Raw genomic sequence first — 13,283 nt, 5'->3', positions numbered from 1 at the left:
GTCCTAAACACCACCCACTGCATTGCGCATTTGAAAGTGGAAATTTTATGTCAAGCGAATTTTATCACAGATTTTTTTAAAAAGCTCCTTGCTGTGGAAGAGGGCAGGAGGATGGGATTTGGGTGTGGAGAAGGGTGATTTAACAGGCTAGGATCCATCTGTGTGACCTGTGTGGAAAAGAAAGAAATGCCCTGCGTGTGAACATTGGCTGCGATGTTACCCACCCCCCCGCCCCAACCAGGGCTTCCACCAAACTCCAGTGAAAAGATGCTCACAGCCACTGGGGAGGAGCAGGCTTGACCAGAAGGCCAGTAACAAATGGAAAACTGTATATGACTTAATATCAAATGAAAAGAAATAGAGAATTGCGCATTGGCTCTGATTCCAACAACTTTGGCCAAATTAGCAATGCACTTGGCTAGAAAATGAGTCAAGAACACGGGAAAGGGAAAGCAGGCAGATTGAAGAGGGTGGCAGCATTGGATAGTACACGGTTTCTTCTCCTCGGACACCTTTTCATGTTATTTGTCATAAAACCCTGGGTCAGGTGGGGAGGCGCCAGGACTGCAGGTCTGGCTATCGAGAAGTCAAACAATGCGCAGGTGGCCGCTGGCTTTGGTCTCCCGAGGGATGCTGACTGCACAGAACATGAGCAGAGGCCACCCTCGAGTTCTTAAAATAGCGTCCTCAGCAAGCTGCTCAGGCCCTGGGAGGGTGGGAAATTCGGGCTCCGGCAGGATGCGGAGTGGGTGCTGGTGGCGGCGGCCAGGAATTCATTAGCAGCATCTCTGCCCTCCTCCAGATGGAGCTGGGTGGAGACGGGTGTGTCTCCGAGGCAGAGAAGGTGGCCATGGATCTCAAGGACCCCAACCGCCCCCGGTTCACACTGCAGGAACTGCGGGACGTGCTGCACGAGAGGAACGAGCTCAAGTCCAAAGTGTTTTTGTTGCAGGAGGAACTGGCATACTATAAGAGGTGAGTGCCCCTGGGAGCTCCCAGGCTGGCTCCTTTCTGAGGTTGTGCAGAGTCTGGGGACAAATTCACACCTGGAAGACAAGGATTGCATCTGTATTCGTTGTGGGGACCATCTCTGGCCTGAAGCACATACATACCGACTCATAATTCCTTTCTGAAACTCGGGCTCAGGTGCACTCCTGTTAGAAAAGAATATTATGTATACTGTATTACCTTATTACCTTATACTGCCAGCGAGCTCTGGGGCAGCTCTCCCAAAATCAAACACGTGAATATTTTTGCAGCAAAAGATACGAACATTCCTACTAAATGGGATAAATAAAGACTATAAACAGCCTCACGAGATTTCATTTCAGGTTTTGCCACCAAGTGAATGACCAAAAATAAAAGAAAACAAAACGAATTTTGGTTTTTAGAGCCTTTTGGATTTTGGAATTAGAGATAAGAGATGGTGGAGCGATAGAGCCTAATATTTGATCATTTAGTCCATCCGTGGCCAATGAACTCCTTGTACATATTAGAGCCACACTGTCTGATACACTAGCCACTAGCCACATGTGGCTATTTAAATTTAAATGAGTTAAACTTAAGTAAAATGTAAAATTCAGTTCCTCAGTTGCACTCGGCACATTTCAAGCGTTCCACTGACACGTGTGGCTAGTGGCCACTGTATTGAACAATGAAGATATAGAATATTTCCATCCTCGTGGAAAGTTCTGTGGACAGCACTGCACCTGGCTTAGAGCACCATCTAGTACCATGCCACCTCACACTTGTTCCGCTTTGTACACACTACCCTGCTATCGGTTCCTCAAAACACACCACGCTCGGTTCTACCTCAAGACCTTTGCACATGCTGCTCTTGCAGCTGGGAAAACATTCCCCTTGGTTCTTCCCATGGTTGGCTCCTGGTCATTCAGGGTTCGGGTCAGATGTCACCTCCTGAGAGAGGCCTTCCTTCTCCATCAACAACCCTCCAAAGGAGCGCTCTGTTCTAGTCGCTGTCTATCACTTTACCCAGTTTTACTTTCTTCATGGCTCTTTTCATCGTCTCACATTATCCTGTTTATGAACATGCTTGTTTTATTGTCTGTTTCCGCATTAGACTGCAACAACATGAGACCAGAAACCTTATTTGTCTTGTTCATGACTAAGTTCCCTGCACTTAGGATGCAGCTTAGCTCAGAGTAGACGCACAACAGCTACCTGTTGAATGGAAAGCTGGAAGGAAGGACAGAGGCACCAGATGTGGTCCCTGCCCCAGTAGGGAAGATAAGACATCAGAGAAAATACAGTGCCACACATTTTTATTGAAAACCCACTGTGAGTCTGCCACATAAGAAAGGTTTATGACAGTGTGTGCACTGGCTGTTCAAAGAAGAGAGAAATCACTTCTGGCTTGGGAATGGGGCGGAAATCAGGAAGGCTTCATGGAGGAGGTGGCATTTGAACTGGGCCTTCCCTGAAGGATAGGGGGGTACGTTTCAGGTATGGAAGATGTTGTGGGTGGTATATTCTAGGCAGAATAAACCACAAAGGTGTGGAGACAAGGAAGCATTTGGCAAGAACAGAAAATAGGAAGCCATTCTTTTCGGCTAGAATCTCCAAAGTAAACTTAAAATAGAGATGTGGGTACCTTCCTGAAATTTCTCACATGTGACCAACTGGGCCAAAGGGCCTGCAGGCACCTGTGTCCGTTGCCTCCAGGACTGATCCTTCCTCTTAACTGGCCATTCCAGAGGCCAGCCCCCGAGGCAGAGAGCCTATGGGGCAAAGGCCACCGTTGCTGTCCTCCTGGGTCCCTTATTTTCACTCCCTGAAAAAGTACATGCCCTCCCAGACCATCAGAGAGAATATTCCAGCTCTCACGGAATTTTTGACTCTTATCTCACACCTCTCAACTCCTTCCAGTGAAGAAATAGAAGAGGAAAATCGAATACCCCAACCTCCACCCGTCACCCACCCGAGAATGTCCCCCCAGCCGGAGTCTGGGATCAAGCGACTGTAAGTGCTGCGCTCCCGGCGTCTGGGGCTGCTCGCTCGCGGCTGAGCTGGCGGCTCACACGGCCTCTCACTTCTCCTGGGCACCTGCTCCAGGGCTGGGCTTGTTACTAACCACCTCCCGCGGGGCTCGGCCTACGCCCGGGGCACGCTGAGCCTGGCCCTTGACTGCAGAGTCACCTCTGTACATTGAAGGCTGAGTTCCTCCTTGCGGGGGGTCCCTGGGCAGAGAGGTTTGGGGAAGGCCTAGGGGGTGGGAAAGGGCTGGGGCCTGGGCTTGCTTGAGTGTGTCAGTCGGGGCATGTCTTTGAGGACAGCAAATACTGCATGGTGGGAAAGGTTCACGCATCTTAAGGCCTTGAAACCCCAGCTCCGAGGTGTCTGAATGGCCGCGGGTCCACCCCATATATGCTTTTCTGTGATGACTTCACCTGTCCATCTGTCTCTCCATTAAGTATTCATTGGTGCATAATACAAGCAGCACTGGGCCCTGGTGGCTGTGGGGGACACACAAGAGAAAGCGCGGCCTAGTCCTAGCCCTCCACTAGACTTAAAGCTACTTCGGAGTCCTTGCGTCAAAAGACTCCTTTGAGATTTGAATGAGAGTTTGCAGACCCTTTCAGCGGCGGTGGGGGTGGGGGGTGTGTGAGGGTGGAGTCATACAGTCTTGCAAACAGTTTTAGGTTCGTTGACCCCTGTAGCCCTTCAGATAAAGGGTTAAAGCTCTGGTCTAGTTAGCTAATATCTAGTAAGAACCTACTATGTGCTAACATCTAGTAAGATCCTACTATGTCCTAATATCTACTAAGAACCTATCTGCCGGGTACCGTTCCTGCAGATAATGGCACTGAGTCCTCACCATAGCCCTGTGAGGTGAGGGCACTGTCATCCCCATTTTACAGTTAAGGAAACTGAGGCACTGAAGTCAATCACCTGCCTAGGGTCATACAGCTAATAAGAGGCAGAGCCAGGGTTCCAACCCAGGCAGCCTGGCCCAGAGCCCACGTTTCAAACTCTGCAGGAGGGCCTTCTGCTCCCAGTTGTCTTGTGGCCTCATTTTGTCCCCTGAGAGGGTCTTCCTGACTCTCAGCCTTGCACCTTCTTAGAGAAGAGGCTTCGGTTCTTCCCCCCAAACCCTGGTAGAAGCTTTGTGAAGGCGAGTGGCATGGGTTGGAAAGCCAACTGGGGTGTGTGGGGAGAGGAACTGGGGTGTTACTCGGATGCCTCAGCCCTTCTTTTTTTTTTTTTTTTTTTTTTGGTGGTACGCGGGCCTCTAACTGTTGTGGCCTCTCCCGTTACGGAGCACAGGCTCCGGACGCGCAGGCTCAGCGGCCATCGCTCACGGGCTTAGCCGCTCTGCAGCATGTGGGGTCTTCCCGGACCGGGGCACGAACCCGTGTCCCCTGCATCGGCAGACGGACTCTCAACCACTGCGCCACCAGGGAAGCCCCGCCTCAACCTTTAAATTCCACTTTTGTTTGGAAATTCTTGGCTACTTCTTGTCCTGTGAATTGACGTGATCCACGGTGTTGGGGGATAGGAAGGGAACGCAAAATGTGTGTAACTGCTGGACCCTCTGCTCTTAGAGAGGGGCGACTTGTTCAGATACCGGGCCCTGGGAAAGGCTAGCCGCCCTCTGGAGTGTGTGGATTAACACGCGGCTCCTTTCCAAGCCTCTCCTGCCAGCTTCACGTTGCTTGTTTGCTTGGCCCTCGGTCAAGCGGATCCGCTGGATTTGGGAGGGGCTGTGGTCCCCAGTTCTGGTTAGGGATAAATATTTCCTGGGGGTGAAGCTTGGAATCAGATAGGCTTCCTCTGGGTCCCAACACCATGGTGGCCACGTATTAGTTTGTAATCTCCCACTGGCACTTGAAACGCAACTCAAAGTAATTTAAAGAAAGAAAAACTGTTGGCCAAGCAACGAGAGATTTTCAGGTCATCCTGGCTTCAGGCTCAGCTGGACCCAGGTCTTGTTCTCAGGGCTCTGCCTGGTTCCGTCTGCCTCAACCTGTTTTCCTTTCTGTGGGCTGTATTCTTGGGCGTGCTGTCCCCTCAGGGTGGCAGTATGGCCGCCATCAGCTCAGGCTTCTGCTTTCTTGTCTGAAACTCCAGTGGGAGGAGAGAATCTCCCACAGAAGTCACAGAATTGAGTCTCCTTGGCTCTGACTGGGTCACATGATCACCCCACAGGGCAGTGCATCCATAGGTCTGGTCTGGGTCTCATTCTCACGCCTGAAACTTAGAGTAGCTTTAACTCTATCCAGTTCCCATGGACAGGGATTTGGGGAAGGACAGACCCCAAGCAAGATCAGTTTGCTGAGCAGACGGAAGTAACCGGCGTCCACTGTAGCCTCATCCTGGGGGAGAGGGAGCCCTTTGGTCTCAATTCTATGATGTACTCAGTATCCTTGGTTAGGGTTTCACATCCAGTGCTTGCTAAGAAATGGGATTGACTTCGCTTAGACCCTGATCTGTCCACCAGCCCCACTTGCATGTAAGGATGAGCAGAAGTGACCTTAAATGCTTTGGGTTGAAACCTGGGGAAATTGAGAATAAGTTCATGAGCCCACACAGTTCCTCCCTTAGCTAAGGGAGGGGTGAGACCAAGAGACCAGCATCTATCTTCTTCTTTCAGCAGTTCCTTCCCTTTAACAATCAGCCGTTGCTAGCATCTCTGCTCCAAGTGCTGCGTTTACAGCATCTCTGGCACTGTAATTCCAAGTCATATGTAATTCTAAGACTTCCTTCTGAAGCGAGGATGTTCTGACTTTCTAGTTTTCCACTCCAGCCCCCTTTCTCTAAAACAGGTACTTAAGAGTTGGTTTTTGCAAATCTCAAACTGGGTAAAATCCAGAGGAAAGTTGTCAGAATTAACCAACAATGTTTTTCCCACTAGTTCTTCTACCCACACACGAGTAGGCTGTGGTGTCTGGTCCTCTTTTCCAGATTGTTCCAGAAAGGACCCTGGGGCCCTGTTCTCAAACCCTTCTCCCCTTCAGTTTGGCCTCTGGTTGCTCAGCAAGACCTGGGGCTCTGAGCCCAGCAGGAGAAGCAGATGGAATCTGGGAGTCAGAGACAGAGAGGGAGAGAGAATTCAGAATCTCTCGTCCACGGGGTGCAGGTGGCCAGTCCCATGGCCGCCCCGGCCTTGTAGGGGATAAGTGGAAGATCCAGATGGCACAAAGGCTTTTGACCAGCCCAGACAGGACACTGGTCACTTTGTCCACCTCGGCCACTGACCGGAAGCTGCATCAGTGTGGCCAGGAGCTCAGAGCCTGGGGCAGGGATGGATCTTCCCTGGGGACCGGGGCAAGGGAATGACAGTTCTTAAGACGGTTCCATGCCTGTCTCCCTCCCCATCCTTCACTCTCGGGCACCCGTCTGGGTCTGTCTGGTCCCTTTGTCCTTGCTTTTATGGAGTATCAGTCACACAGCCTCTTTAGTGCAGCTCACAGCTGTGCTCCAGCTCAGCTTCTCGCCCTCGACCACCTTTCCCCACCCTCCAGTAAGTAAGCAGTAGCTACCATGGAGGTTCGAAAGGGCTTCACCGGCTTGGAGCACTTGAACTAGGGTACCTTCCACCCTGTCAGAGATTCAGAGCTGGGATTAGCCCCATTTCTCAGATGAGGAAACTGGGGCCCAGGGAAGCCCACTGACTTCACTGCAATCACCTTGCTGGATGGATCGAAGTCGGGATTGGAACCCATGCCTTTTGATTGCCTCCTGGCCAAGACAAGACAGTGCTTGCCCCAGCTGTCTCGTTCGGCCTCCCCACCCCCCTTTTCCTCACCGCATTTCCCGAGTCACCAGCTGTGGGCTGGCTGCCCAGTTCCCTTATCTCTCAAATGCACCACCAGCCAGAGCCACCAGAGTCTACATTTCTGGGCTGAACTGGTCAAGGGAACCAGAAACTTCTGCCGCCTGTCAAGACAGTGTGCCCAGAAAACCTTCCAAGAATAGCTTGTGACTGAGCAGCTGCTGGCCAGTCTGGGTTGGCACTGGCTGGGCAGGTCACGAGGGAGCGCCTGAGTGGCTCCCGCCTCATCCCCAGTGGACACCAGGCACCAGAGCCCCCTCTGTGTGGTGCCCGGCTCTCAATCCCGGGCTGACAGGTACACACACAGCTGCTCGCTGCTGAGCAGGGGCGGGGGCTGACCTGAGAGGCAGGCAGCTGGCGGGGGCGCAGAGGCACAGCCAGGGAAGCTGCCATCAGAACAACTGGCCTCACATACTGGAAAGGTTGGCCTCGAGCAGGCAGCCACCCAAGTACCCGACGGTAGCAACAGCAGGGCATTCTCTCCCTGTCCCCCTACCCACCACCCTGCTCACTGCAGCCCAGAAATAGCTTCTTTACAGCCGCCCATCACACTGCCTGAAATGCCACTGTTAGAACTTCATTTGGTTTGAGTCTTCCAGAAATAATTTGTCGCAGGGCGGGGTGGTGGCAGGGGCTCAGGGGAGTTTGAAACCAGCTACATCGTATCCAGGAGACAACTTTTGCCCAAAACAAGCCAGTCTTTTTTCACGGAAGTGGCTGTCCCTCTAGAGCAGGCGGCTCCTGCAGCAAGGCACCTGGAATAGAGAGGGAAGAGGGTCGTCCGTTCCATGATCCCAGCGAGACGCACAGAGAAGGAACACCCCAGGTGTCCCAAGGCCCTGGTGCATCAGTTTGGCCCCTGATTGGGCCCCAAAGGAAGTCCAGCACTTTCCAGTGGGCAAACATCTGTCCAGGCAAAATACCCGCCCCACACATCTGGGGCCATCCCCCAAACAACAACTTTGTCTTTGGGGGCTCCCTGTTATGCTAGAGAGGGGTCCTGGTAGAGCTGGGTGCAGTACCTTGTGGCTTAGAGCCCCTGGAAAGCTAATGGTACCCGCTAGCCTGGCCCCTGGGGATTGGGCCCATTCATTTAGCAAATGGAACCCCTTCTCGTTGTCTCTGAGAAGCCATCCAGGTAGTTTTGCCAAGGTGCCAACACCCAGCTAGTCTGTGAAGTTGCGTCAAAGGTGGTCCAGACGCAGAGAATTCTCAAACCTCATTTGAGATAATTATATCTTTTCTCAGCCAAGCTCTTAAAAAAAAAAAGAGAAATCAGAGCTGTTCAAAATCAGTTCTGGAGGCTTGGTTGGAGTTTCTTCTTCGTTTTCCTTGCCAGACTAGGAACCGACGAGCACTCACTGTCAGCTCTGACTTACCAGGCGGGTGACGATGCAGGCTGTCTCCTGCCCGGCCTATCCTGGCTGCCTCACCTTCTCTCCTGGGTCTCCCCTGGCTGCCTTCAGGGCACATAGCCTGCAGCTCATGGCAGCTGGGGGAGACGTGCTGGAAGACACCCAAGAGTAATCCCACGGCAGGTTTTGACACTTCCTTCCCCACACCCGGGCCTGCGTTTTCAGCCCTTGAGGCCACCCTGTCTTCCCTACGTGGTTGTCACACGCTGTATCCGTTTGCTAGGGCTGTTGTACCAAAAACTGAGTTGGCTTAAACAACAGAGATAGGGACTTCCCTGGCGGTCCAGTGGTTAGGACTCCACGCTTTCACTGCCGAGGGCCCGGGTTCAATCCCTGGTCAGGGAACTAAGATCCCACAAGCCAAGTGGCACGGCCAAAAAAATACAAAAAACAATAGAGATGTATAGCCTCACAGTTCCTAGAAGCTACAAGTCCAAGATCAAGGTGTTGGCAGTGTCAATTCCTTCCGAGGGCCATGAGGGAGAATCTGCTCCATGCCTCTCTCCGAGCTTCTAGTGGTTTGCTGACAATCTTTGGCCTTTGTTCACTTGTAGAAGCATCACCCCAATCTCTGCCTCCACCTTCAAATGGCCTTCTTCCTGTGTGCGTGTCCGTGTCCAAATTTCCCCCTTTTATAAGGACACCAGTTGTATTGGATTAGGGCCGCCCCACTCCGGTATGACCTCACCAAAACTAGTTACATCTACAAGGATTCTCTTTCTAAATAAGGTGACATTCAATAAATAAATAAATAAGGGACATTCTGAGCTCCTGGGAGTTAGGGCTTTTCCAACTATGAATGGGGGGCACGGGGGGCCATAATTCCACATCAACCATAAGCAAACCCTTCGGCTGACCTGTCTGTGGAGTGTGTTTCTTTTTCATGCCGCCCCTGTTTTTATCTTCTCTGTGTCTATCTGTACTTTTCTAACCAGGATGTTTACAGCCATAATGCCCATGGTAGCAGCCGGACTGATAATAGATGACCCCACACTGCAGCCTGTCCGACGACTTGTGTCCCTCGTAGGCACTGCATTTTTCTGGTTTCCTTTTGAGCTGTGCCTTTGGAATGTCTGCTGCAGCTACTGCTGGGGCTGGCCTGTCTCCTCTGGCCCCTTCAGCTGCATGGCCGTCACCTGCGTGTTCCCATTTGAAGTGGGTGTGGAGTGCGATTTCAAACGTGCGGCTCATGACGCTGCATATGCACGAGTGAAGCCTCGGAATTCTCGGCTCTGTCACCAATAATTCTTTCTGTCTTTTCTGTTTCCATTCTAAAACCACCTTGTCCATGATCCAGTAAAGAAGGTCCTTTAAGTGACGGGTCAGTAATCAATGCCCACCATGACCCATCCCCGCGCTCCCCCAAGTGACACTAACGCTGTGTTTCTGATCTTCACACCCTGGCTTTCTAAACCGCTTTGTTTTGCCAAGCCATAGTCAGCAAGCCATTTGATCTTGTTAAAACAGGAAAAGCAGAGGAGGAGACTTTTGTCTTGATTCTTTCTGTGTCCCCTTGGACAGGAAGTGGCAAGTGGCTTTCCTGCTTGAATCATGTAGACATGATATGTAACAGTGATGAGCGCTGCTGTCTTTCTGACCAGCTAATTGCTTTGATTGCCCTATGGAAAGAGCTCACGAATAACCCAGAATGAGAAGAATGCCTTCATTTGCCAGTACACGTATTGGTTGCAGAAAAAAAGAGACTTTAGCTGGTAGGGAGAATTTCTCTAGACAAACTTGGCTTGCCCCAGCTTTGCAATGAAAGACCACTTTATTCCTGCTAGGAAGTTATTGTAGGATCCAGTAACCACAGAATAGGAAAATCATTTTCACTCAGATGTGATTAAAACTGAACTCCATAGGCCACAGCACTAAAAAACAAAAACAAACCAAAAAACAAATAGGTAAACGGACAGAGGGAACTAAAAATAGTTGATCTGAAGCTTTGACTTCTTCAGGGGTTCCTTCCTATTCCTGCCCCTGGAAAACATAACAGAGCTACTATATTTCTTACCAAGTTCAGAAACCAAAATTCAGGAGTAGGGGAACTTGGTAAAAATAGAAAGAATCTTTAATTAGAGGCGGAGAGTACAGAAGGACCGCTGGCAGCTTAGAGAGGGCTTTGGGGAAACACTCAAAATAGGCCAACTCAGGTCTACCGGCCAGGGTCCTAGTCTCCGTTTAGGTGGAGTTTAAGCTGACTTTGTTTTAAATGGGCCACATTATCAGCTTTTGGCCTGAGATTTCTAGGTTCATCTTTTAGGCGTCAATCAGATGGTTCACTCAGATTGATCAATGACCAATAGTCACAGCTGTTTTGAAAAAACCTCTTGGTCTACTTTAGCTGTTGCTATGTAGATAGTTACTGTGATAACTTCTAAAGGCTTTCACCCTTAAACTAAATCAGTTTTAATCACCATTAAATCAGTTCTTGTCACTTGTCCAAATTAATATTTCCCAAATTTCATTCACATACTATATTCATAATGTTCATCTAATCAGAGAACCGTGTATGCTATTCCTTAATACATATTTTAATTGCCTCATTTTTCTTAAATACCTGCTTTCCCCTCATCCTAAGCTGTAGTAATATCCATGAAATTTGGGCTTTGATGTGCTACTTACCTAGTTTCCCAATCCACATGAAATAATTACTTGAATTTAAAATATTCATCTCTTTACATCCGAATCGTCTTACGTACCATATGGCTTTCAAGTATTTCTTTCTGTGCATCATTAAGGTAAAGAAACCCATAATGTATGTTTCCAGTAGCTTTTTATTTCCACTGGTCATGAGAAGAAATCCTCAGTAGTGCTTAAGGCGGGAGATACATCACCTATGTGCACACCCTGCTCACACTGTGTCACCTCCAAGGTACTGTGACAATGACACGCAGAATGCCCTGCTGCTTTCTGACCCGCACCCCGAACTTTTTCTTTCACACCTCGAGTTGATTTGCTCCCTCACGTTTGCTGCTGGCATTGCAAAAACTGTGACGTGCATGGCCAAGGGCAGCCTCTTATTTCTTTCCTTCCTTTCTCAAAGGTTTAGCTTCTTCTCCCGAGATAAGAAGCGTCTGGTCAACACGCAGAGAAACGTGCGCATCCACGAGTCCTTTGGCCAGTGGGCCAACTGCCACCGTGACGACGGTTACACGGAACAAGGACAGGAGGCCCTGCAGCACCTGTGACCGTGACCCGCCTCTGTCCTTGGACCTGAACCACCAGCGCCTGCAACAGAACCTGGCCGCCTTGGGTGTCACACCCTCAAACCTGATCCCTCCAACAAACTGTCTGCTTTGAGGGAGCACGTCAAAAAACTGATGCCAAACTCTAAAGAAACGTTTATTTATACCAGGGCTATCACCGTTTCTAATAGATGACTCTGATCCCTTAGGATATATATTTAATAAGACCACGCGCGGAAGCTGACTTTTGCATTAACTTCAGTAACGCAAGCTTCGCCAGATACATCACATGCCGCTATAACTGCTGTTTGACTTGCTTTGTATGAAATTATTTGTGTAGAGGTTTTATGATCACATTTGTCATACTTAAATGGGAGGCAGGGAAGTGGTAGGTTTTCATTAGTTACGTTCATGACATTGTCATGGTGGTAGCATAATATATAGGACGCATCGACTAGACAGGCAGGGCTTCCAAAGTCACAGGATGAGCTGGCCCAGCTTAGGCACAAAGCAAACAGAAAATAGGGAGGACAGTCCTCCTGCCCAGAAACTGGAGACAAGTTTGCAAGAGCCTGTGGTTCTCTATTGCACCTTGTTACTGATAATGCCTAGAGCATGTAGCAATGTTCAAGGCCAGTGCCTTGGAATCTGCTGTGAGTTATGCAGTACTAACCAAACAAAGTTGCTGAGGATGAGACATTGCAACATTTCTTGTGTGGATTCTTTTTTTCTTGGCATCTTGTTTCAGCATTCACCGTGTCAAATACTTAGTCCCCTGCGAAAAAGACAAATGTCCCAAAGCGGATTGAGTGTGACGTGCGGAACCCTAGGGGATGCCAGATGGTGGGTAGGGTAGACTTGCCAAAGCAATGGCGGTGGGTGAAAAGATGGCTTGGGGACCAAATGTCTGGCTGACTCATGAGGCTGCAGTGGAGACGGAGAGCCACATGCCCTGTCTGCAACTGGCAAGTTGGGGGGTTACCCAAATAATGTTTTCTCTCCACTCACGGAGCACCCAGAGTGCAAGACTGGGTGCTCACGGATTGAGAGAGGTACCATTTCCCAACAGGGCACTCAAGTACATCTGACTGGGCTGCTTTCTACACATTTTACTATGGTTTGCTAAGAAACCATCAAGTTGGTTTATAGGATCTACATGAACTCCGTTTCCAGATCGCTGAGAAAAATGACCAGACACGATAATGTTGGTTTAGAGCAGTGGTTCTCCAACCTGACTGCCCATTAGAACTATTAGAGTTTATTCTCAGAGAGTATAAAAGCATGTGTGCTGAGGAATCCCCCTCCCCGCATCACCTTTGGTTGTCTTCCCCCTGGGGTGACCAGTGTTGGTAGTTTCCTGGGTGTCTTTCCTGAAGTAATTTATAAATATACATGCAATCATGTAAAAAAATACAGATATATTTCTGTTCTCTTTCTACATAAATGGCAGCATGTTATACACATGCTATCCCATACCTTTCTTTCCTTAGAATACCCTGGACATGACTTCACACCAGTATAAAAGACAGTGGGTCTCAACCAGGGGTGATTTTGGCCCCCAGGGATATTTGGCACTCACTGGAGACATTTTTGGTTGTCGCAACTGGGTGGGTGCTACTGTCATCCAGTAGGCCCCAGGGACGCTGCTAAATATCCTACAATGCATAGGACGGCACCCGATACCAAAGAATTTTCCAGCCCCAAATGTCAATAGTGCCAAGACTGAGGAACCCTGGTCGACCATCGAGTGTAATTTGTTCATGTTTGTCCAGGCCCCACTGGTGGACAGGTAGCTTCCAATCTTTCTAAAACAGTGCTGCACACTCACACACGTGCATCAGTCTGCAGAATAAACTAGCAGCAGAATTGCCGGGTCGGAGGGTATCC

At 49.7% G+C, this 13,283-nt stretch overlaps 1 protein-coding gene across 6 annotated transcripts in view; it reads left to right on the top strand.

The window, feature by feature from the left end:
- RILPL1 (Rab interacting lysosomal protein like 1) overlaps nt 1–12,101 on the top strand; it is a 44,146-nt gene extending 32,045 nt beyond the window's left edge. Inside the window, exons 5-9 of one of the 6 annotated variants that reach the window (XM_060121635.1) lie at nt 803–975; nt 2,887–2,979; nt 9,144–9,231; nt 9,506–9,529; nt 11,255–11,359. In XM_060121635.1, the coding sequence (XP_059977618.1) occupies nt 803–975; nt 2,887–2,979; nt 9,144–9,231; nt 9,506–9,508 (357 nt within the window). In that variant the 3' untranslated portion in view covers nt 9,509–9,529; nt 11,255–11,359. Of the gene's footprint in view, nt 1–802; nt 976–2,886; nt 2,980–9,143; nt 9,232–9,505; nt 9,530–11,254 lie in introns of all 6 variants that reach the window. The other 5 variants (XM_060121636.1, XM_060121632.1, XM_060121634.1 and 2 more) reach the window with 5 other exon arrangements.
- Nucleotides 12,102–13,283: the final 1,182 nt, after the last annotated feature.

This window comes from Lagenorhynchus albirostris, chromosome 14, assembly GCF_949774975.1.
Source record: "Lagenorhynchus albirostris chromosome 14, mLagAlb1.1, whole genome shotgun sequence".
Classification (NCBI taxonomy): domain Eukaryota; kingdom Metazoa; phylum Chordata; class Mammalia; order Artiodactyla; family Delphinidae; genus Lagenorhynchus; species Lagenorhynchus albirostris.
This window is presented reverse-complemented; position numbering and strand designations above follow the sequence as displayed.